Source organism: Myotis daubentonii, chromosome 3, assembly GCF_963259705.1.
Source record: "Myotis daubentonii chromosome 3, mMyoDau2.1, whole genome shotgun sequence".
In the NCBI taxonomy this organism is placed as follows: domain Eukaryota; kingdom Metazoa; phylum Chordata; class Mammalia; order Chiroptera; family Vespertilionidae; genus Myotis; species Myotis daubentonii.
Window position 1 is genome coordinate 163,358,827 of NC_081842.1, and position 15,767 is coordinate 163,374,593.

The window sequence follows — 15,767 nt, forward strand, 5'->3', positions numbered from 1 at the left end:
CATTAGGCCTTAAAATAAAAGGAAAAAAAAAATCACTTGAGTCTCCAAGCCAAAAATGTAATAACTAATTTTAAAATGTAAAATAAATTTTAAAATGAAAATAATTAAAATGGGAGGAATATTAGCTTGGCATCATACTTCTAGCAACATATAAAGGAAGAAAATGGTGCACAAACATTTTTAAGAAATTAAAAATGAGAAATAATATTAATTTATTGTGAAACATTGAATAAGTAAGAAACTCCTAAGTCTAGTGATAATCAAGATTATTTGTGAATTATACTTTGCATAATTTTTAAAAAATGTCCTGCAGTTCCTAAGAAAACTTTCAAATTTATCTGATTGATGCATGCTTAGGTGTTTAGATGTGAATTGTCATATCTACAACAACAAACAAAATATAGAAATATGTTCGGAATGTTTCATAACAGCGACTTGGCATTTAAAAAATGTGATTCAAATTGCTAGATATCCATTTTTTATATTGACAGAATTTTGTGAGTGAAAAGTACTTCACCTTATACATATTACTTTGATTTTTGGAATAAACAACCAACAGTATCTTTTCATACTTGTATGTACTCTTAGAACTATGTCAATGATTTTATCTTTATTTTTTTTTTAGTGGACACATATGGAAGCTGCTGGTGCCTTAACAGGAGTCAAGGCACTGGTACCAAACTGTACTGGCTAGTCATTCTAATCTTCTCCATCCCAACCACACAGTAAAAAGGAAACAAGCAAATATGTAACTTTCACATATAAATATCCTTCATGAGGAAGGAAAAAAATTATAATTGGATTATTTAGCTTTTTATTATGCAGTTATAATAGTTATTTATATGTGCTTGGTACAGATCCTTTTTCAAATGCATGATTTGCAAAACTTTTCTCTCTTTCTGTTTTGTTTTTTACTTTCTTGTTAGTGTCCTTTGAAGCATAAAACTTTTAAATTTTGATGATACTCTATCTATTTTCCATTTGTTGCTTGGTATATGTTTTATATACCTAAAAATGTAGATAGACTTTTAAAATATACATTGTGAAATGTTTTAAAATAATGTCTGCTTTTGTCAATGAATATTTTATTTTATTGTGGTAAAATATACTATACTGTAGTACATGCATGTCAAGCTCAAAAGCTAATGCGGGCCAAATAAACAAGGTTTAAGTTTATGTGGGCTACAAAAAACTAAATCTTCAATTTTTATAGAGACGTAGGTTTATTTTGATAGAGACATGCTGAATACAAAGGGCTGAAATAAATGAGTAATTTTAACATAAAATAATCGAGCATTTTAATAAAAATTAATATTTTTTCTTGAATATTACCTTACCAGACTTTGAATAATTGCACAAATTAATAAGTGTAACACAAATAAACCTATTTTTCTTGTCCTCCGAAAGCAAAATATTTTCTGTTGCGCACAGCAAACAAGTCAGTCCAAGACTAATGACATGGCAATCGGCTGCTAAAATATTCACTGCTAGTATTAGTGGAGAGAAATGGTGCACCTGCGTGTAAGGCACGTAAGGGAAACGAATGCAACATGATTATGGTAATCAGTCATTAGCGAATGTTGCAGTTCGTTATAAATAACTAGTGGACCAGTGCACAGATTCATGCACTTGGGGGGGGGGGTAGGGGGTCCCTCAGCTGGGCCTGCGGGGATCAGGCTGAAACTGGTGTGAGGCACAGATTTATGCACCAGTGGGGTCCCTTGGCCTGGCCTGCAGGGTTCGGGCTGAAACCAGCTCTCTGAAATCCCCCTTTGGGATCCTGGATTGTGAGAGGGTGCAGGCCAGGCTGAGGGACCCCACCAGTGCAAAATCGGGGCTGGGGAGGAACTGCGGGAGGGTTCCAGGCATGTCCAGCCTGCCTTACCCAGCCCAGATTGGCTGGATCCCAGCAGCAAGCTAACCTACTGGTCGGAGTGTCTGCCCCCTAGTTAGTAGTCAGTGCATGTCATAGCGAATGGTCAAATGGTCGACACTTAGCATATTAGGCTTTTATATATATAGACTGTGTATAACAGGGTATTGTAAAAATTAAGTTACAAAAGTTTTATTAAAATGTTTCCTACATACCATTTATATTGGTTGGGCTGCAAAAATATTCATTGTGGTCCACATGCAGCCCGTGGGCTATGAGTTTGACTTGCTTGCTGTAGTACTTTTCTAGGGCTGTCATAACAAAGTACTACAGATGGTAGCTTAAACAACAGAATTTTATGTCCTCATAATTCTGGAGGCTAGAAATCCAAGATCAGGGTGTTGGCAGAACTGGTTTCTTCTAAGGCCTCTCCTTGATTTATAGATGGCCTAGTACCCCAGTGTCTTCATGTGGTCTTTACCTGTCTCTGTTCTAGTCTCCTCTTCATATAAGGACACTATTATATTGGACTAGAGGCCCGGTGCACAAAAATTTGTGCACTTGCGGGGGGGGGGGGGGTTCCTCAGCCCGGCCTGTGCCCTCTCACAGTCTGGGACCCCTCGGGAGATAACGACCTGCTGGCTTAGGCCTGCTCCCGGATGGCAGAGGGCAGGCCCAATTCCTAGGTGCAGCCCCTGGTCGGGCTCAGAGCAGAGCTGATTGGGTAGTTGGGGCACCGCCCCCTGTCATGCACAGAGCAGGGCGGATTGGGAGGTTGCAATGCCACCCTCAGTCACGCTCAGGGTAGGGCCGATTGGGGGGTTGGGGCACCGCCCCCTGTCACACTCAAGGCAGGGTCGATGGGGAGGTTGCGACACCACCCCGTCACGCACAGAGAAGGGCCAATCAGGGGGTTGGGGCGCTTCCCCTGTGACTCACAGAGCAGGGCCCATCAGGGGGTTGGGGCTCTGTACCCTGTCACGCGCAGAGCAGGGTCAATCAGGGGGTTGGGGAGCTCCCCTCTGTCACACACAGAGCAGGGCCCATCAGGGGGTTGGGGGCTCCCCCCTGGCACGCACAGAGCAGGTCCGATCAGGGGGTTGAGGAGCTCCCCCCCGTCACTCACAGAGTAGGGCCGATAGGGGAGTTGGGGCACTGCCCCCTGTCACCCACAGAGCAGGGCCGATCAGGGGGTTGGGGAGCCGCCACTCTCACACTTAGGGCAGGGCCGATGGGGAGGTAATGGCTCTACCCCGTCACACACAGAGCAGGGCCCGTGGCGGGGAGTGGGGGGGTTGGTGCGCTGGACCCTGTCACACACAGAGCATGGCCGATCAGGGGGTTGGGGCACCGCACCCTGTCACAAACAGAGCCGCAGGGCGATCAGGGGGTTGGGGAGCACCCCCCTATCAGGCACAGAGCAGGGCCAATCAGGGGGTTGGGGCGTCTCCTCCTGTCACAAACAGAGCAGGGCGGATAGGGAGGTTGTGGCCCCACCCCCATCACACACAGAGCTGCAGGGCGATCAGGGGGTTTGGGCACTGCCCCCTATCACGCTGATCCCGGTGCCGGGAGGCATCGTGGATCCACTGATCCCAGTGCTGGGAGGCATATTACCTTTTTACTATATAGGACAGAGGCCTGGTGCACGGGTGGGTGCCAGCTGGTTTGCCCTGAAGGGTGTCCTGGATCTGGGTGGGGGTCCCCACTGGGGTGCCTGGCCAGCCTGGGTGAGGGGATGATGGCTGTTTGCAGCTGGTCACACATCCTTCAGGGTGGGGGTCCCCACTGGGGTGTCTGGCCAGTCTGAGTGAGGGGCTGAGGGCTTTTTTCTGGCTGGGGGGTGACTGAAATTCCCAACCGCTCCTTTTTTTTGTTTGTTTGTTTTTTTATTCTGGGCCAGCTTTAGCTCTGAGGCTTGGCTCCAGCTCTTAGGCCTCCACTGCTGAAAGCAGGTATCTCGTTTGTTTGGGTTCTATAATCGAAACACTGTTTCAACTCCAGCTCTGAGATCCCGGCGGGCTGAAAGCAGGTTTCTGGGGTTTTGTTTAGCTTCTATATTTGTAACAATGTTTCAAACTGCAAGCTCAGAGGCTAGCAAGGCAGGCGGGGAACGTTGGAGTCCTCCGTCACTGAAGCAAGCAAGCCTCATGTTAGCTTCAAGCTGCCTTGCTGGCAGTTAATTTGCATATCGCCCTGATTAGCCAATGCGAAGGGTAGCGGACGTATTGCTAATTACCATGTTTCTCTTTTATTAGATAGAATTTCGGCCCAACCATAATGACTCATTTTGACCTTAATGACCTCTTTAAAGACCCTTTCTCCAAATACAATTACATTCTGAGGTACTCAAGATTAGGGCTTCAACCTACAAATTTGAGCAGGGCACAATTCAGTCATAACATATACATAACAAAATTTATCATTCTAATAATTTTAAGTGTACATTTCAGTGGCATTATGTACATTAAAATTATTATATAGACATCACCACCATCCATCTCCAGAACTTTTTTTAACCTTTCAATATTGAAACTCTAACCATCCTATCTAATAAAAGAGAAACATGGTAATTAGCGAACGACTGCTACCCTTCCCATTGGCTAATCAGGGTGATATGCAAATTAACTACCAGCCAAGATGGCGGCTGGCAGCCAGGCAGCTGGAAGGGAACACGAGGCTTGCTTGCTTCAGTGACGGAGGACTCCAACGTTCCCCGCCTGCCGCTGCCGGCCTCTGAGCTGCAACTCTAAACAACTGTTACAAATATAGCAGCTAAACAAAACCCCAGAAACCTTCTTTAGTCCCGGGCTTCAGCCAGCAGGATCGCAACATTGTTTCAAATACAGAAGGTAAACAAAGGCCAGAAACCTGCTTTCAGCAGTGGAGGCCTAAGAGCTGGAGCCAGAGCTAAAGCTGGCCCAGAATTAAAAAAAAAAAAAAAAAAAAAAGGAGCGGTTGGGAATTTCAGTCACCCCCCAGCCTGAAAAAAGCCCTCAGCCCCTCACTCAGACTGGCCAGACACCCCAGTGGGGACCCCCACCCTGAAGGATGTGTGACCAGCTGCAAACAGCCATCATCCCCTCACCCAGGCTGGCCAGGCACCCCAGTGGGGACCCCCACCCAGATCCAGGACACCCTTCAGGGCAAACCAGCTGGCACCCACCCGTGCACCAGGCCTCTGTCCTATATAGTAAAAAGGTAATATGCCTCCCAGCACCAGGATCAGTGGAGCTGCGAGGCCTCCCGGCACCGGGATCAGCGTGATAGGGGGCAGTGCCCAAACCCACTGATCGCCCTGCAGGTCTGTGTGTGATGGGGGTGGGGCCACAACCTCCCTATCTGCCCTGTTCTGTTCGTGACAGGGGAAGGCGCCCCAACCCCCTTATCGGCCCTGCTCTGTCTGTGACAGGGTGCGGTGCCCCAACCCCTCCCCCCCCCAACACGGCCCTTCTCTGTGTGTGATGGGGTAGAGCCATAACCTCCCCATCGGCCCTGCCCTGAGTGTGACAGTGGTGGCGCCCCAACCCCCTGATCGGCCCTGCTCTGTGGGTGACAGGGGGCAGTGCCCCAACTCCCCTATCGGCCCTACTCTGTGTGTGACAGGGGGGAGCTCCTCAACCCCCTGATCGGCCCTGCTCTGTGCATGCCAGCTGGGAGCTCCCCAACCCCCTGATGGGCCCTGCTCTGTGCTTGACAGGTGGCAGTGCCCCAACCCCGATTGGCCCTGCTCTGTGCGTGACGGGGTGGCGCCGCAACCTCCCCATCGACCCTGCCTTGAGTGTGACAGGGGGCGGTGCCCCAACCCCCCAATCGGTCCTACCCTGAGAGTGACTGAGGGTGGCATCGCAACCTCACAATCCGCCCTGCTCTGTGCATGACAGGGGGCGGCGCCCCAACTCCCCAATCGGCCCTGCTCTGAGCCCAACCAGGTGCTGCACCTAGGGATTGGGCCTGCCCTCTGCCACCCGGGAGCAGGCCTAAACCAGCAGGTCGTTATCTCCACAGGGGTCCCAGACTGCGAGAGGGCACAGGCCGGGCTGAGGGACCCCCCCCCCAAATTTTTGTGCACCGGGCCTCTTTTATATGAATAAAAGGGTAATATGCTAATTTGACCGGATAGACCGGACGTTTTCCAGATGTCCTTCCTGACAAAACCAGGGGCATGGCTGCCCTGCAAGCTGCCTGCGGCCCCTCACCCAGTCAGCCCCACCCCCCAGTGGGGACCCTCACTCCAATCTGGGTCGTGGCCAGCCTGCAAACCCTCAGGTGCCCCAAGCCCAGGCTGGCCCCACCCCCCAGCAGGGACCCTAAGTCCAATCGGTGGCATGGCCTCCCTGCAAACCCCTGGCGGCCACTCTCCCAGACCAGACCCACTCCCCAGCGGGGACCCCCACCCCTATGGGAGTATGGCCGGCCTGCAAACCACCGGCAGCCCCTTGCCCCAGCTGGCCCCTCCCACCAGCAGGGACCCTCCACCCCGATCTGGGGCCCCTTCAGGGCAGGCCAGCCAGTCACCCATGCACCAGTCCTCTATCCTATATAATAAAAGGGTAATATGCAAATTGACCCTAACAGCAGAATAACTGCTGGACCAGTCACTATGAGGTGCACTGACCACCTCTTGGCCCATTTCTCTGGCTGACAGGCCCTGATCGCCTGATGGCCTCCTGCTGCGGGGGTGGGGCCGGCAAGTGGGCAGGAACAGCCAACCTCTCGGTCCCTTCCCCTGGCCGTCAGGCACCAATCACCCGATGGTGAAAGAGGAATCCGCTGTGGGGGGTAGGGCCGGCTGCAGGCAGCTGGGGAAGATGGCCCTGATCGCAGGCCAGGCCTAGGGACCATACCTGTGCATGAATTTTGTGCTCCGGGCCTCTAATCTATGTATATAACAGGCTAATATGCTAAGTGTCTGACCATCCAATTGGTTGTTGTGATGTGCACTGACCACCAGGGACAGACGCTCAATGCAGGAGCTGCCATGACACACACAGAGAAATGGCACCGCAGACCTGGCGTCCACAAAGCAACACTTGTCTTCCCCTAAGTGGGACACAGACCTCGCCACCACCCTGGAGCGACAGCTCACCAAATCACAGCCAATGCTGCCAAGACCCCAAGGTGCAAAATGCGGCCCACAGCCCAGCCCAGCCCAGAAACAGTCACTGTGGGTACTGAGTAATGACATCACGTAGCAATGCCAGGCTTCCTCTCCCTGGCGACTAGCCTCCTTGGAGTTCCTTCAACCCAGGAACACGTCTTGCTTTATAGCCAGGTGGAAACATTTCACACTTTAACCAAACGTCTGTGAAGCATTTTCCCATGCCTCATCTCATTTGATCCTCACAGGAGTCCCGGAGTAGGTAGATAGGAGACTTGGTGGAATCCTATTTTCTTTTCATTAGCCAGAAAACGGAGATTTAGAAATTTTAGAAACTTGACCCGACTGAAAAGAAGTACGAAATGGTGGACCTTGAAAATGAGTTCAGGTTTCTTCACTGCGCAGAATATAGTCGAACACTGCTGCAGTTAAATATTTTACCCTTTGTTCTCCCTGCGTGGTCTACAATAATCATCTGCTTAATGTTGATATTTACTGCTGTGTTGCTGACCTGAAAGAGACGTTGGTGTGCTTCATTTGGCTAAGTCAGAAAGCAGGTCTAATTAAGCAAGTTTATTCTATATTTACAAAAAGCTAAGTTGACTTGCACATGTGCGATACATTTAAAGCACTTACTGCCGCCAATCACACATGTGTATCCATCTGTCATTGTCGATCGTGAATTTGGCTGGCACTTCTATTATAGAGAAAGGGCTAATAGCGATATTAAAATATTTCTTCTAATTTCCTTTCAGTGTGCACAAATTCGTACACTGGGCCACTAGTTAAATAATAACTCCCTAGTCTCCCCTCCTTTGCTCTAGGCAGCCATTACTCTACTTTCTGTTTCTATAAAACCTTGTTTGAGACTAATTTTTTCATCGTTGGTGAGACTTTGAAGTTCCCCCAAATTAATTATGTTTATGCTAATTATGCCACATATATTCAGATTTTTTACATAGTTAAATTCTTTAAACTCTGAGACCATATCCAAAATTTTGTCCTTATTTGTCTTTTTAAATTTTTTTTTAAAATTACAATTTACATTCAACATAATTCTATGTTAGTTTCAGATATACAGCAAAGGGGATCTTGAGAGAGATTCCAGAGTTCTCAGTAGCCTTAGAGACTTGGTCCACTCTTGTTCGAGTATTTTTCAAGATAATTCAAGGTTTTGATTTTTAAAATTTAATTTTTAAGTTGATAAGTTGATGTGTAATTTGCAAAGAAAAAAGGTAAAAGGAACTTTAAATATGTTGAAGTCTTATTGTTTTGAAATATGTTTATTTGCTATTTTGAAAAAGATCAATAATTACTTTAAAATACCTTTTCTAATTCTCTTCATTTGGGGAGATTTGGTTTTTATTCCTATTCTCCACTTCACTATTTTATACTGCATTAGATATGTATTTTGTCAACTTTGTATCTTGTAAATGTAGACATTAAAGAAAAGATTTCCATACAAAATAATCTGTCATAGAGTTATTATTGTCTTTATTTTATTCATATTTTCGTTCAGCACATATTTGTTTTCTATTATATGGTAAACATTGGATATACTACAAAGAAGAAGAAGACATGGTTTTTGTCTTTAAGGAGGTAAAAATTGTACCTAGATGGGTCCAAATAAATTATTATGTTTGAAAGAAGAGTAAATAAAGAAGGAATTGGTGTTGGTCCAAACGAGAAATAGCGGAGAAAATCAGAGTCTAGGAACTGCAAGGCCTATTGGTGGGTGGCCGGCAGTGGTTGGATATGAATGAAAGAACAGATTTGTACAGACAGAAGGACTTGCTAGTGATGAGGCTTGAACATGGTTGGAGCACAGGTTTTGAAGGCCTTTAGTATGAGAACAAGTACACCCTACAAGCAGAGAGTTCTTAGACATTTTTAAGTCTTAGAGTGAAAGACAGGATCTGAGACTGTTAGGTGATGTTAGCTACTCTTATTACATAGTAATTAAATGCAATGTGAATGTATTTATACTTGTATAATTTTAAAATTACCATTAGGTGGTTTTTCATAGATTTTTGGGAAATACTGATTATTTCAAAAATATTAACTATATTTTAATATATTTTATATTTGACATATTTAAATACTTGACATATTTAAAAATAATATTTACCTTCACTTTGTGTCTTTTCATTCCTTTTTTCCAGAGATAAGGAAGACTGGATGGATGAGGAACTAATAGAACCCCTGAAATATGCTGAACAACTTCCAGTAGCTCAGATAATACACCAGGTTTGCTTCCAGTTTATTCTTTTTAAAGAAACAAGTTTTTTAATCTCTGAAAAGTAATTGCTTTTGTTAGGTTTTTCAGAATCAATGTGCTATTGCTGAAGGCATTCCAGGCCGTCTATCCGTGTTTAGATTCCACCTATTACATTTGGGAGTCTCATTTAAAGTACAGTATTAAATGGTTGCTTGCTGTGTAACAGTAGAATTCTTACTTATATAAAATACAGGGTAAAATCATAATTATCTTTTGTGCATTACTTAACAATAAGACTTAATTCGGGAAACTTTCATTTGAACCATTGTATATAGTACTTATTACTTACTGACAAGGGAAAAGAGTTGAAAAAATATAATTTGGTGTAATTTTTTGACTAGTTAAAATGAGAAGACAGTATTTCCCTACTTTTTCTATACCACCCCATTATCAACTCTTAGGAAGTGTAATTTTAGATGTCATGTGGGAAGTTTTTTCATTTCCAATTATAATTCCTCTCATCTCTTCTACGTAACTGTAATTTTAGAAAAGGCAGTGTGATAAGTAAACTTACATTTTGTACTGTGATTTTGACAGCATTTAAAGTCTTCCTTGCTGGATTAGAATCTAAGAATTTGAAATGGTCTGTTGACAAGAGTTATGGCCTTTAGACTTATCAGAATTTCCAGAATCTGTAGATAATAGAAAATATTAAAATCCCTTGGAGGTCAGAAATTTTCAGAATTTTAATGAATGTTATTATTATAAGTCTTTCTATATGTCTTTGTTAATCATAAGAATTTTTATTTAGCTGATACAGGTTGATTAGAAGAGTGCCAATTTGAACTTATTAAAAGAAACAGGCTTTTTAAAATGTTGGCTATAGAGAACTTTACATTGACATTAAAATTTAATATTAAAATTCTGTGAGACATTACAAAAAATGGTCAGAAATTTGCCCCTTTGGGGAAGCCTACCTGTGCTTGGTAATCAGGTTCGTTTATATGTCAGGAATTCCCTAGAGTTGTCAGAGCCTAAGTGACCTAACAGCCTGCAAATGTCACATTTAAAATTCTGTCTTCATGCCTGAATCTCAGCATAAATGAATTAAACAGCAGAGCAGGAGCAAGTCAATATGTTCTTAACAGTAAGAGTGAGCAATGACACAGTTTGTGGTTTGCTCAGAATAGGTAAATAGATGCTGCTCAGACCAGTTCACCTACAGTAAAATCTGAAACAGGAAGCAAGAATTAACCTTTAAGATGGTTGGTTGATCAGATGAATTGTCAGTCATATTTTTATAGCAGGAAAGATCCAATAAATTATAGTTTATGTAACAGCTATTATAGACTGTATGAATTCAAAGATGAAAATTTTTGACCCTGATGAGAACTTTTATCATAATTTTTACAGTATAAAAAGCTGTATTAATTTAAGCACTAAATTATGAACATTATAGTTATAATTCTATAGTGTTCGAATTAATAAAAATTCTGATTTTTTAAGAAATTTTCTTCATAGGGATTCATTTTCTTTTATTTTTATTGAATAAAATACTTCCATTCTCAAGGGGTAATCAGGAAAGGTCATTGTTAAACCAGACTCTTATCTATTCCTCTTGCTACTTCCCTTTACTGTCAATACTACAACTTTGGGACTGTTACCATTGTCTGTCCAAGTGGTTGTTAAGAAACATGAATTATGTTGCTAGAAATTCACTTACAAGTGGATTATTTGATAGCAACTTCTCCCCCTAAAAGCATGTGATAATTAGGTTCAGCCAATCCCATAAAAGCTTTTTAATCTGTAGCATATGTAAATGATAGTATTATTATAGCATATATCTAACCTCCACTTGAAACTATTTTTATACTGTAGTAACTATTTTCCTCTAATCTTGACACATGCTTTATTCATATTTTGGAGCAAATGTGTCATTTCTATTTGAAGTAATGTTATTTATTCACGTTTTCTATCTCCTACTCGATTGCCTTACTGGACATTCTTGATATTCCTTTCAGCATCTTTCCTTGTACCATGTATGCATGCATCTGAATGGATTGATAGGTATTTTTAATGGTACCCTGAGAGTCAGGAGCACTTCTTTTTCCACTACCCAGGAGCCAGAAGCCAGGGCCTTTCATTGGTAGCAGTTTAGAAACTGCTAGAAAGGAGGAGCAGGGGCGGAAGCTGTAACGTGAGGAGCAACGTAAGAAATAGGAGAGAAATGGGTCTTGGTCAATTAAGTAATTAATATCTTGTTACTCAAACTGCATTTTATTAGCAGGACTTAGGCAAGATTCTTCTTATTGCTATTTTATATTGCCAAATTGTGTACTATTTTTTAGGGGTCCTAGCAAATATGATTGTACATCTAGGAAACCCATGAGACCCAAGTTATAAACAATAGAATTAACCAGGTAGCCAGATACAAGATAAGTAAAACTGATAGCTTCTCTTTTTTGCAATACGCACACAGAATGAAAATGGGAAACATTTTCTTTCACAACAATGAAAAGAACAATAAAATACTTAGGAGTAAATGTGATAAGTAAACCAAAGGACCTATGTAATAATCTTGGGAACATAATATGTTTCATAAACAGAAAGGTATACTAAATTATTTGATGATATGGGGAACTTAATATAAAAGTATGGTTTTTCCCAAATTATTGATTCTAGTTAGAATGAAAACAAGTTTTGTGTGTGTGTGTGTGTGTGTGTGTGTTTTTTTTTAATGTTAGGGAAAAAATGACTGACTTCTAAATGGATACAGACTTTCTGTTCTTTTGGAGTGATAAAAATGTTCTAAACCTAGATAATGGTGATCATTGCATAGCTTGGTGAATATACTAAAACCTTTGAGTTGTACACTTAAAGGGTGAACTTAAGGTATGTGAATTATATTGCAGTAAAGATATTTTTAAAGTTAAAAATCATCCATTTCTGGCAGGGATGCTAGGAATAAGATACTTGTATACCTGGGTAAATATCTCAATTATTTTTATCTTCTTAGAAGGCATCTTGCAACATCCTATATAATAAAGAGCTATTATGTAAATAGTCATCACACCCTCGCGCTGGAACTGCTCAGGCACTCAACACTGGGGAGAGAGGAATGGGGACCAGCCAGGCACAATTGAGCTCCCAAGAGAGGAATGGGGATCAGCCAGGCTGCGGCCCGGGATAGGGACAAGCTGCCTGCCCTGTGGTCCCGGGTGCCAGTGGCTACGCCTGCAGCCCGGGAGAGGGACAAGCCACATGCCCCGTGGTCCTGGGTGCCAGTGGCTACGCCTGTGCCTGTGGCCTGGGAGAGGGACAAGCCACGCGCCCTGTGGTCCCGGGTGCCAGTGGCTACGCCTGTGCCTGTGGCCTGGGAGAGGGACAAGCCACGCGCCCTGTGGTCCCGGGTGCCAGTGGCTGTACCTGCGGGCCGGGAGAGGGACAAGCCACCCGCCCCGCGGTCCCGGGCGCCTGCGGCTGCGGCCCAAGTGAAGCCTGCGCCTGTGGCTGCGGCCAGCCCGGGCAAAGCCAGCCTGGGTCCTGGGTGCCTGCAGCCAGGCAGAGGGAGGGAAGCCCGAGTCCTGGGTGCCTGAGACCGGCCAGAGGAGGGAACCTTGGGTCCCAGGTGCCAGGTGAGGCAGAGGCGGTTAGGGGTGATAAGGCCAGTAGGGGAGCAGTTAGGGGCAATCAGGCTGGTAGGGGAGCAGTTAGGGGTGATCAGGCAGGCAGGCAGAGGTGGTTAGGGGCAGTTAGGCAGGCAGTCAGGCGAGCAGTTAGGAGCCAGCGGTCTCGGATTGCGAGAGGCAGTCAGACATCCCCCAAGGGGTCCCGGATTGGAGAGGGTGCAGGCCGGGCTGAGGGATGCCCGTGCCCCCCTATCCCCCTGCATGAATTTCATGCACCAGGCCTCTAGTCCTTTTCAATATTTAATATATATATTCTTCAACCCAGTGGTTCCATTCATGAGTATCTAGCATGTACCACTAACATATAAATTAAAGAACTAATATATAAGAATTATAGTACAATGATATTCATATCAGCCTTACTTGTGACCACAACCAATTGGAAATAATGTGAATGCCCCTCTGTCTAGTTGATATAGATCACCTAGCTAACCTGGAAACCCCAGTATGTGTGTGGATTATATCAGTAATAAAGGTCACATTACAGATCAGTGAGAAATTAAGGACTATTCATTAAATGATGTTGGAACAATTGATTAAGTATTTTGGCAGACACTTGGAGAATCCTCCCTGAAAACACTAGCCTAATAGAAAAATAATACACATTTTGACATTTGCACAACCCCAGTTTAATAGCCATGTCTCAGTCTGTTTTGCCCCACTAGAAGCCCAGCAGTTGACAGTGCTGCTAATAATGCATAAAAGTCTTCTCATCAGTGTTTTATTTTCTCTTAACTATGAAGATACAACCAAGAATCATCAGACTTTTAGGGAATATCTTCATTATGAAAGACAAAGATCAAAATAAGCAAACGGAAATTTGCAAATTAGCAAATACAGATAATGCCAACCACTGAAGAAATCATCATCATCGTCTTCATCATCATCACAACCACTGCCACCACCACTTCAGAAAGAAATGAGAAAATATTTTATTTATGAAACAGGATACTATACAAAAAAGGAATATTCAGAAAACAAGGAATAGCTCTTAGAAATTAAAACTATGAAAGTAGAAATAAAAATTTCAGTAGAAAGCTTTGACGGCAAAGTTGAGGAGGGTGGGACAAAGAGAAGGAAAATTGGAGGAATACTTCTTGTGAGCAGAGTCACTGACAGGTATTTATTCTGGATTATCTTGTCGAAGATGTTTGTATACTGAACAGTCTTGGAAGATGGAAATAGTGACTCCCCCAGGAACAATGGGCAGATTTGCTTACTGTGTGGTATAATAAAGATAATGTTTTCCTCCAGGGCAAAGGTTGGACAGATTTTTTGGTGGCCTCAAAAAATATTCAGTATTTCCTAATCTGGGGATTCTTTGTCTGTTACAAAAAACCTACTGTATGCATAGCTTCTAACTAGTCCTGCCACTACATTGTCCCCATGGGACTGGGAGGGAAGGAGAATTGGCACAGACAGGAAGCTCAGGCCGCTGTGCGTAATACAGTTCTTTGTCTCTAACCCAGAAGTCTCATGTGTTCTGCCAGTATCTATGAAACTTCCAGGCCAACTTGTTACCTTGGAAGCAAGATAACATTTCAGATCCTTCACAGTTTTAGACAATAATTGATGAAATTCAGCATCTGACTAACAAAAATACTAGAAAAAGGGGACAAAAGTAAATGAAGGGAGGCTATTCTAAATAATACACTAAGTTTTTCCAGAACTTACTGATTCACTAAATATACTTTAAAACAAATAGACCCAATGCCACGGAATATCATTTTGAAATTTTAGAAGAGCAAAAAATACAAAGGCACTAAAATGTTCCAGAATGAAAAAAAAAAAAAAGGCTACAATCAAAAGAATAAAAATCATGCTACAGCTACAATAATCAAAACAATAATCAAAACAGTATCGGCAGAAGCAAAACAGACACACAGACCAATGGAACAAAACTGAGAACTCAGAAATAAACCCACATGTATATGAGTAATTAATTTTTAACAAAGGACCCAAAAACCCCACACAATGGAGAAAAGAAAGCCTCTTCAATAAATGGTGCTGGGAAAATTGGAAAGTCACATGCAAAAGAATGAAACTAGACTACTATTTGACACTGTACAAAAAAAATGTAACTCAAAAATGGATTAAAGATAATCCATTATCTTTAAGACCTGATACAATTAAATATAAGACCTGATACAATTAAATTCATAGAAGAGAACATAGGTACTACATTTCTGGACCTTGGTGTTTGATAGGGCTTTATGAATTTTACCCCAAAGGGAAGGGGAATACAAGCAAAAATAAATGAATGGGATATATTAAACTATAATGCACTGCACAGCAAAAGAAACCATCAACAAAACAAAAAGGCAACCAACCAAATGAGAGAAGATACTTGCAAATACCTCTGATAAGGGGCCAGTTTCCATTATATATAATGAATTTACACAACTCAACAACAAAAGAACAATGCAGTTTAACAGTGGGCAGAGACATGAACAAACACTTTTCCAAGAAGACATAAAAGTGGCCAACAGATACATGAAAAGATGCTTAACTTGTCTAGCTATAAGAGGAATGTAAATGAAAACCACAAGTAAGCATCACTTCACACCTGTTAGAATGGCTGTTATCAACAAGGCAAGAAATAACAAGTCTTAGGAAGGATGTGGAGAAAAAGGAACCCTTATACACTGCTGGTGGGAATGTAAATTTACAGAGCCACTATGAAAAATAGTGTGGAGGTTCCTCAAAAAATTGAGAATAGAGCTACCATAGAACCCTGCAATCCCTCTTCTGGGTATCTACCTGAAAAAATTTAAAACATTTGTCTGTAAAGATATATGTACCCCTATGTTCATTACAGCATTACTAAATGGTAGCCAAGACATGGAAGTAGCCCAAGTGTCCTTTGGTGGATACTTGTATAAAGAA

At 43.0% G+C, this 15,767-nt stretch overlaps 1 protein-coding gene across 2 annotated transcripts in view; it reads left to right on the forward strand.

Moving 5' to 3' along the window:
* Positions 1–15,767, forward strand: part of PIGK (phosphatidylinositol glycan anchor biosynthesis class K) — a 91,992-nt gene that overhangs the window by 53,995 nt on the left and 22,230 nt on the right. Inside the window, exon 10 of one of the 2 annotated variants that reach the window (XM_059689154.1) lies at positions 9,137–9,221. In XM_059689154.1, coding sequence (XP_059545137.1) covers positions 9,137–9,221 — 85 coding nt within the window. Of the gene's footprint in view, positions 1–625; positions 730–9,136; positions 9,222–15,767 lie in introns of those variants that run through there. The other variant, XM_059689155.1, reaches the window with a different exon arrangement.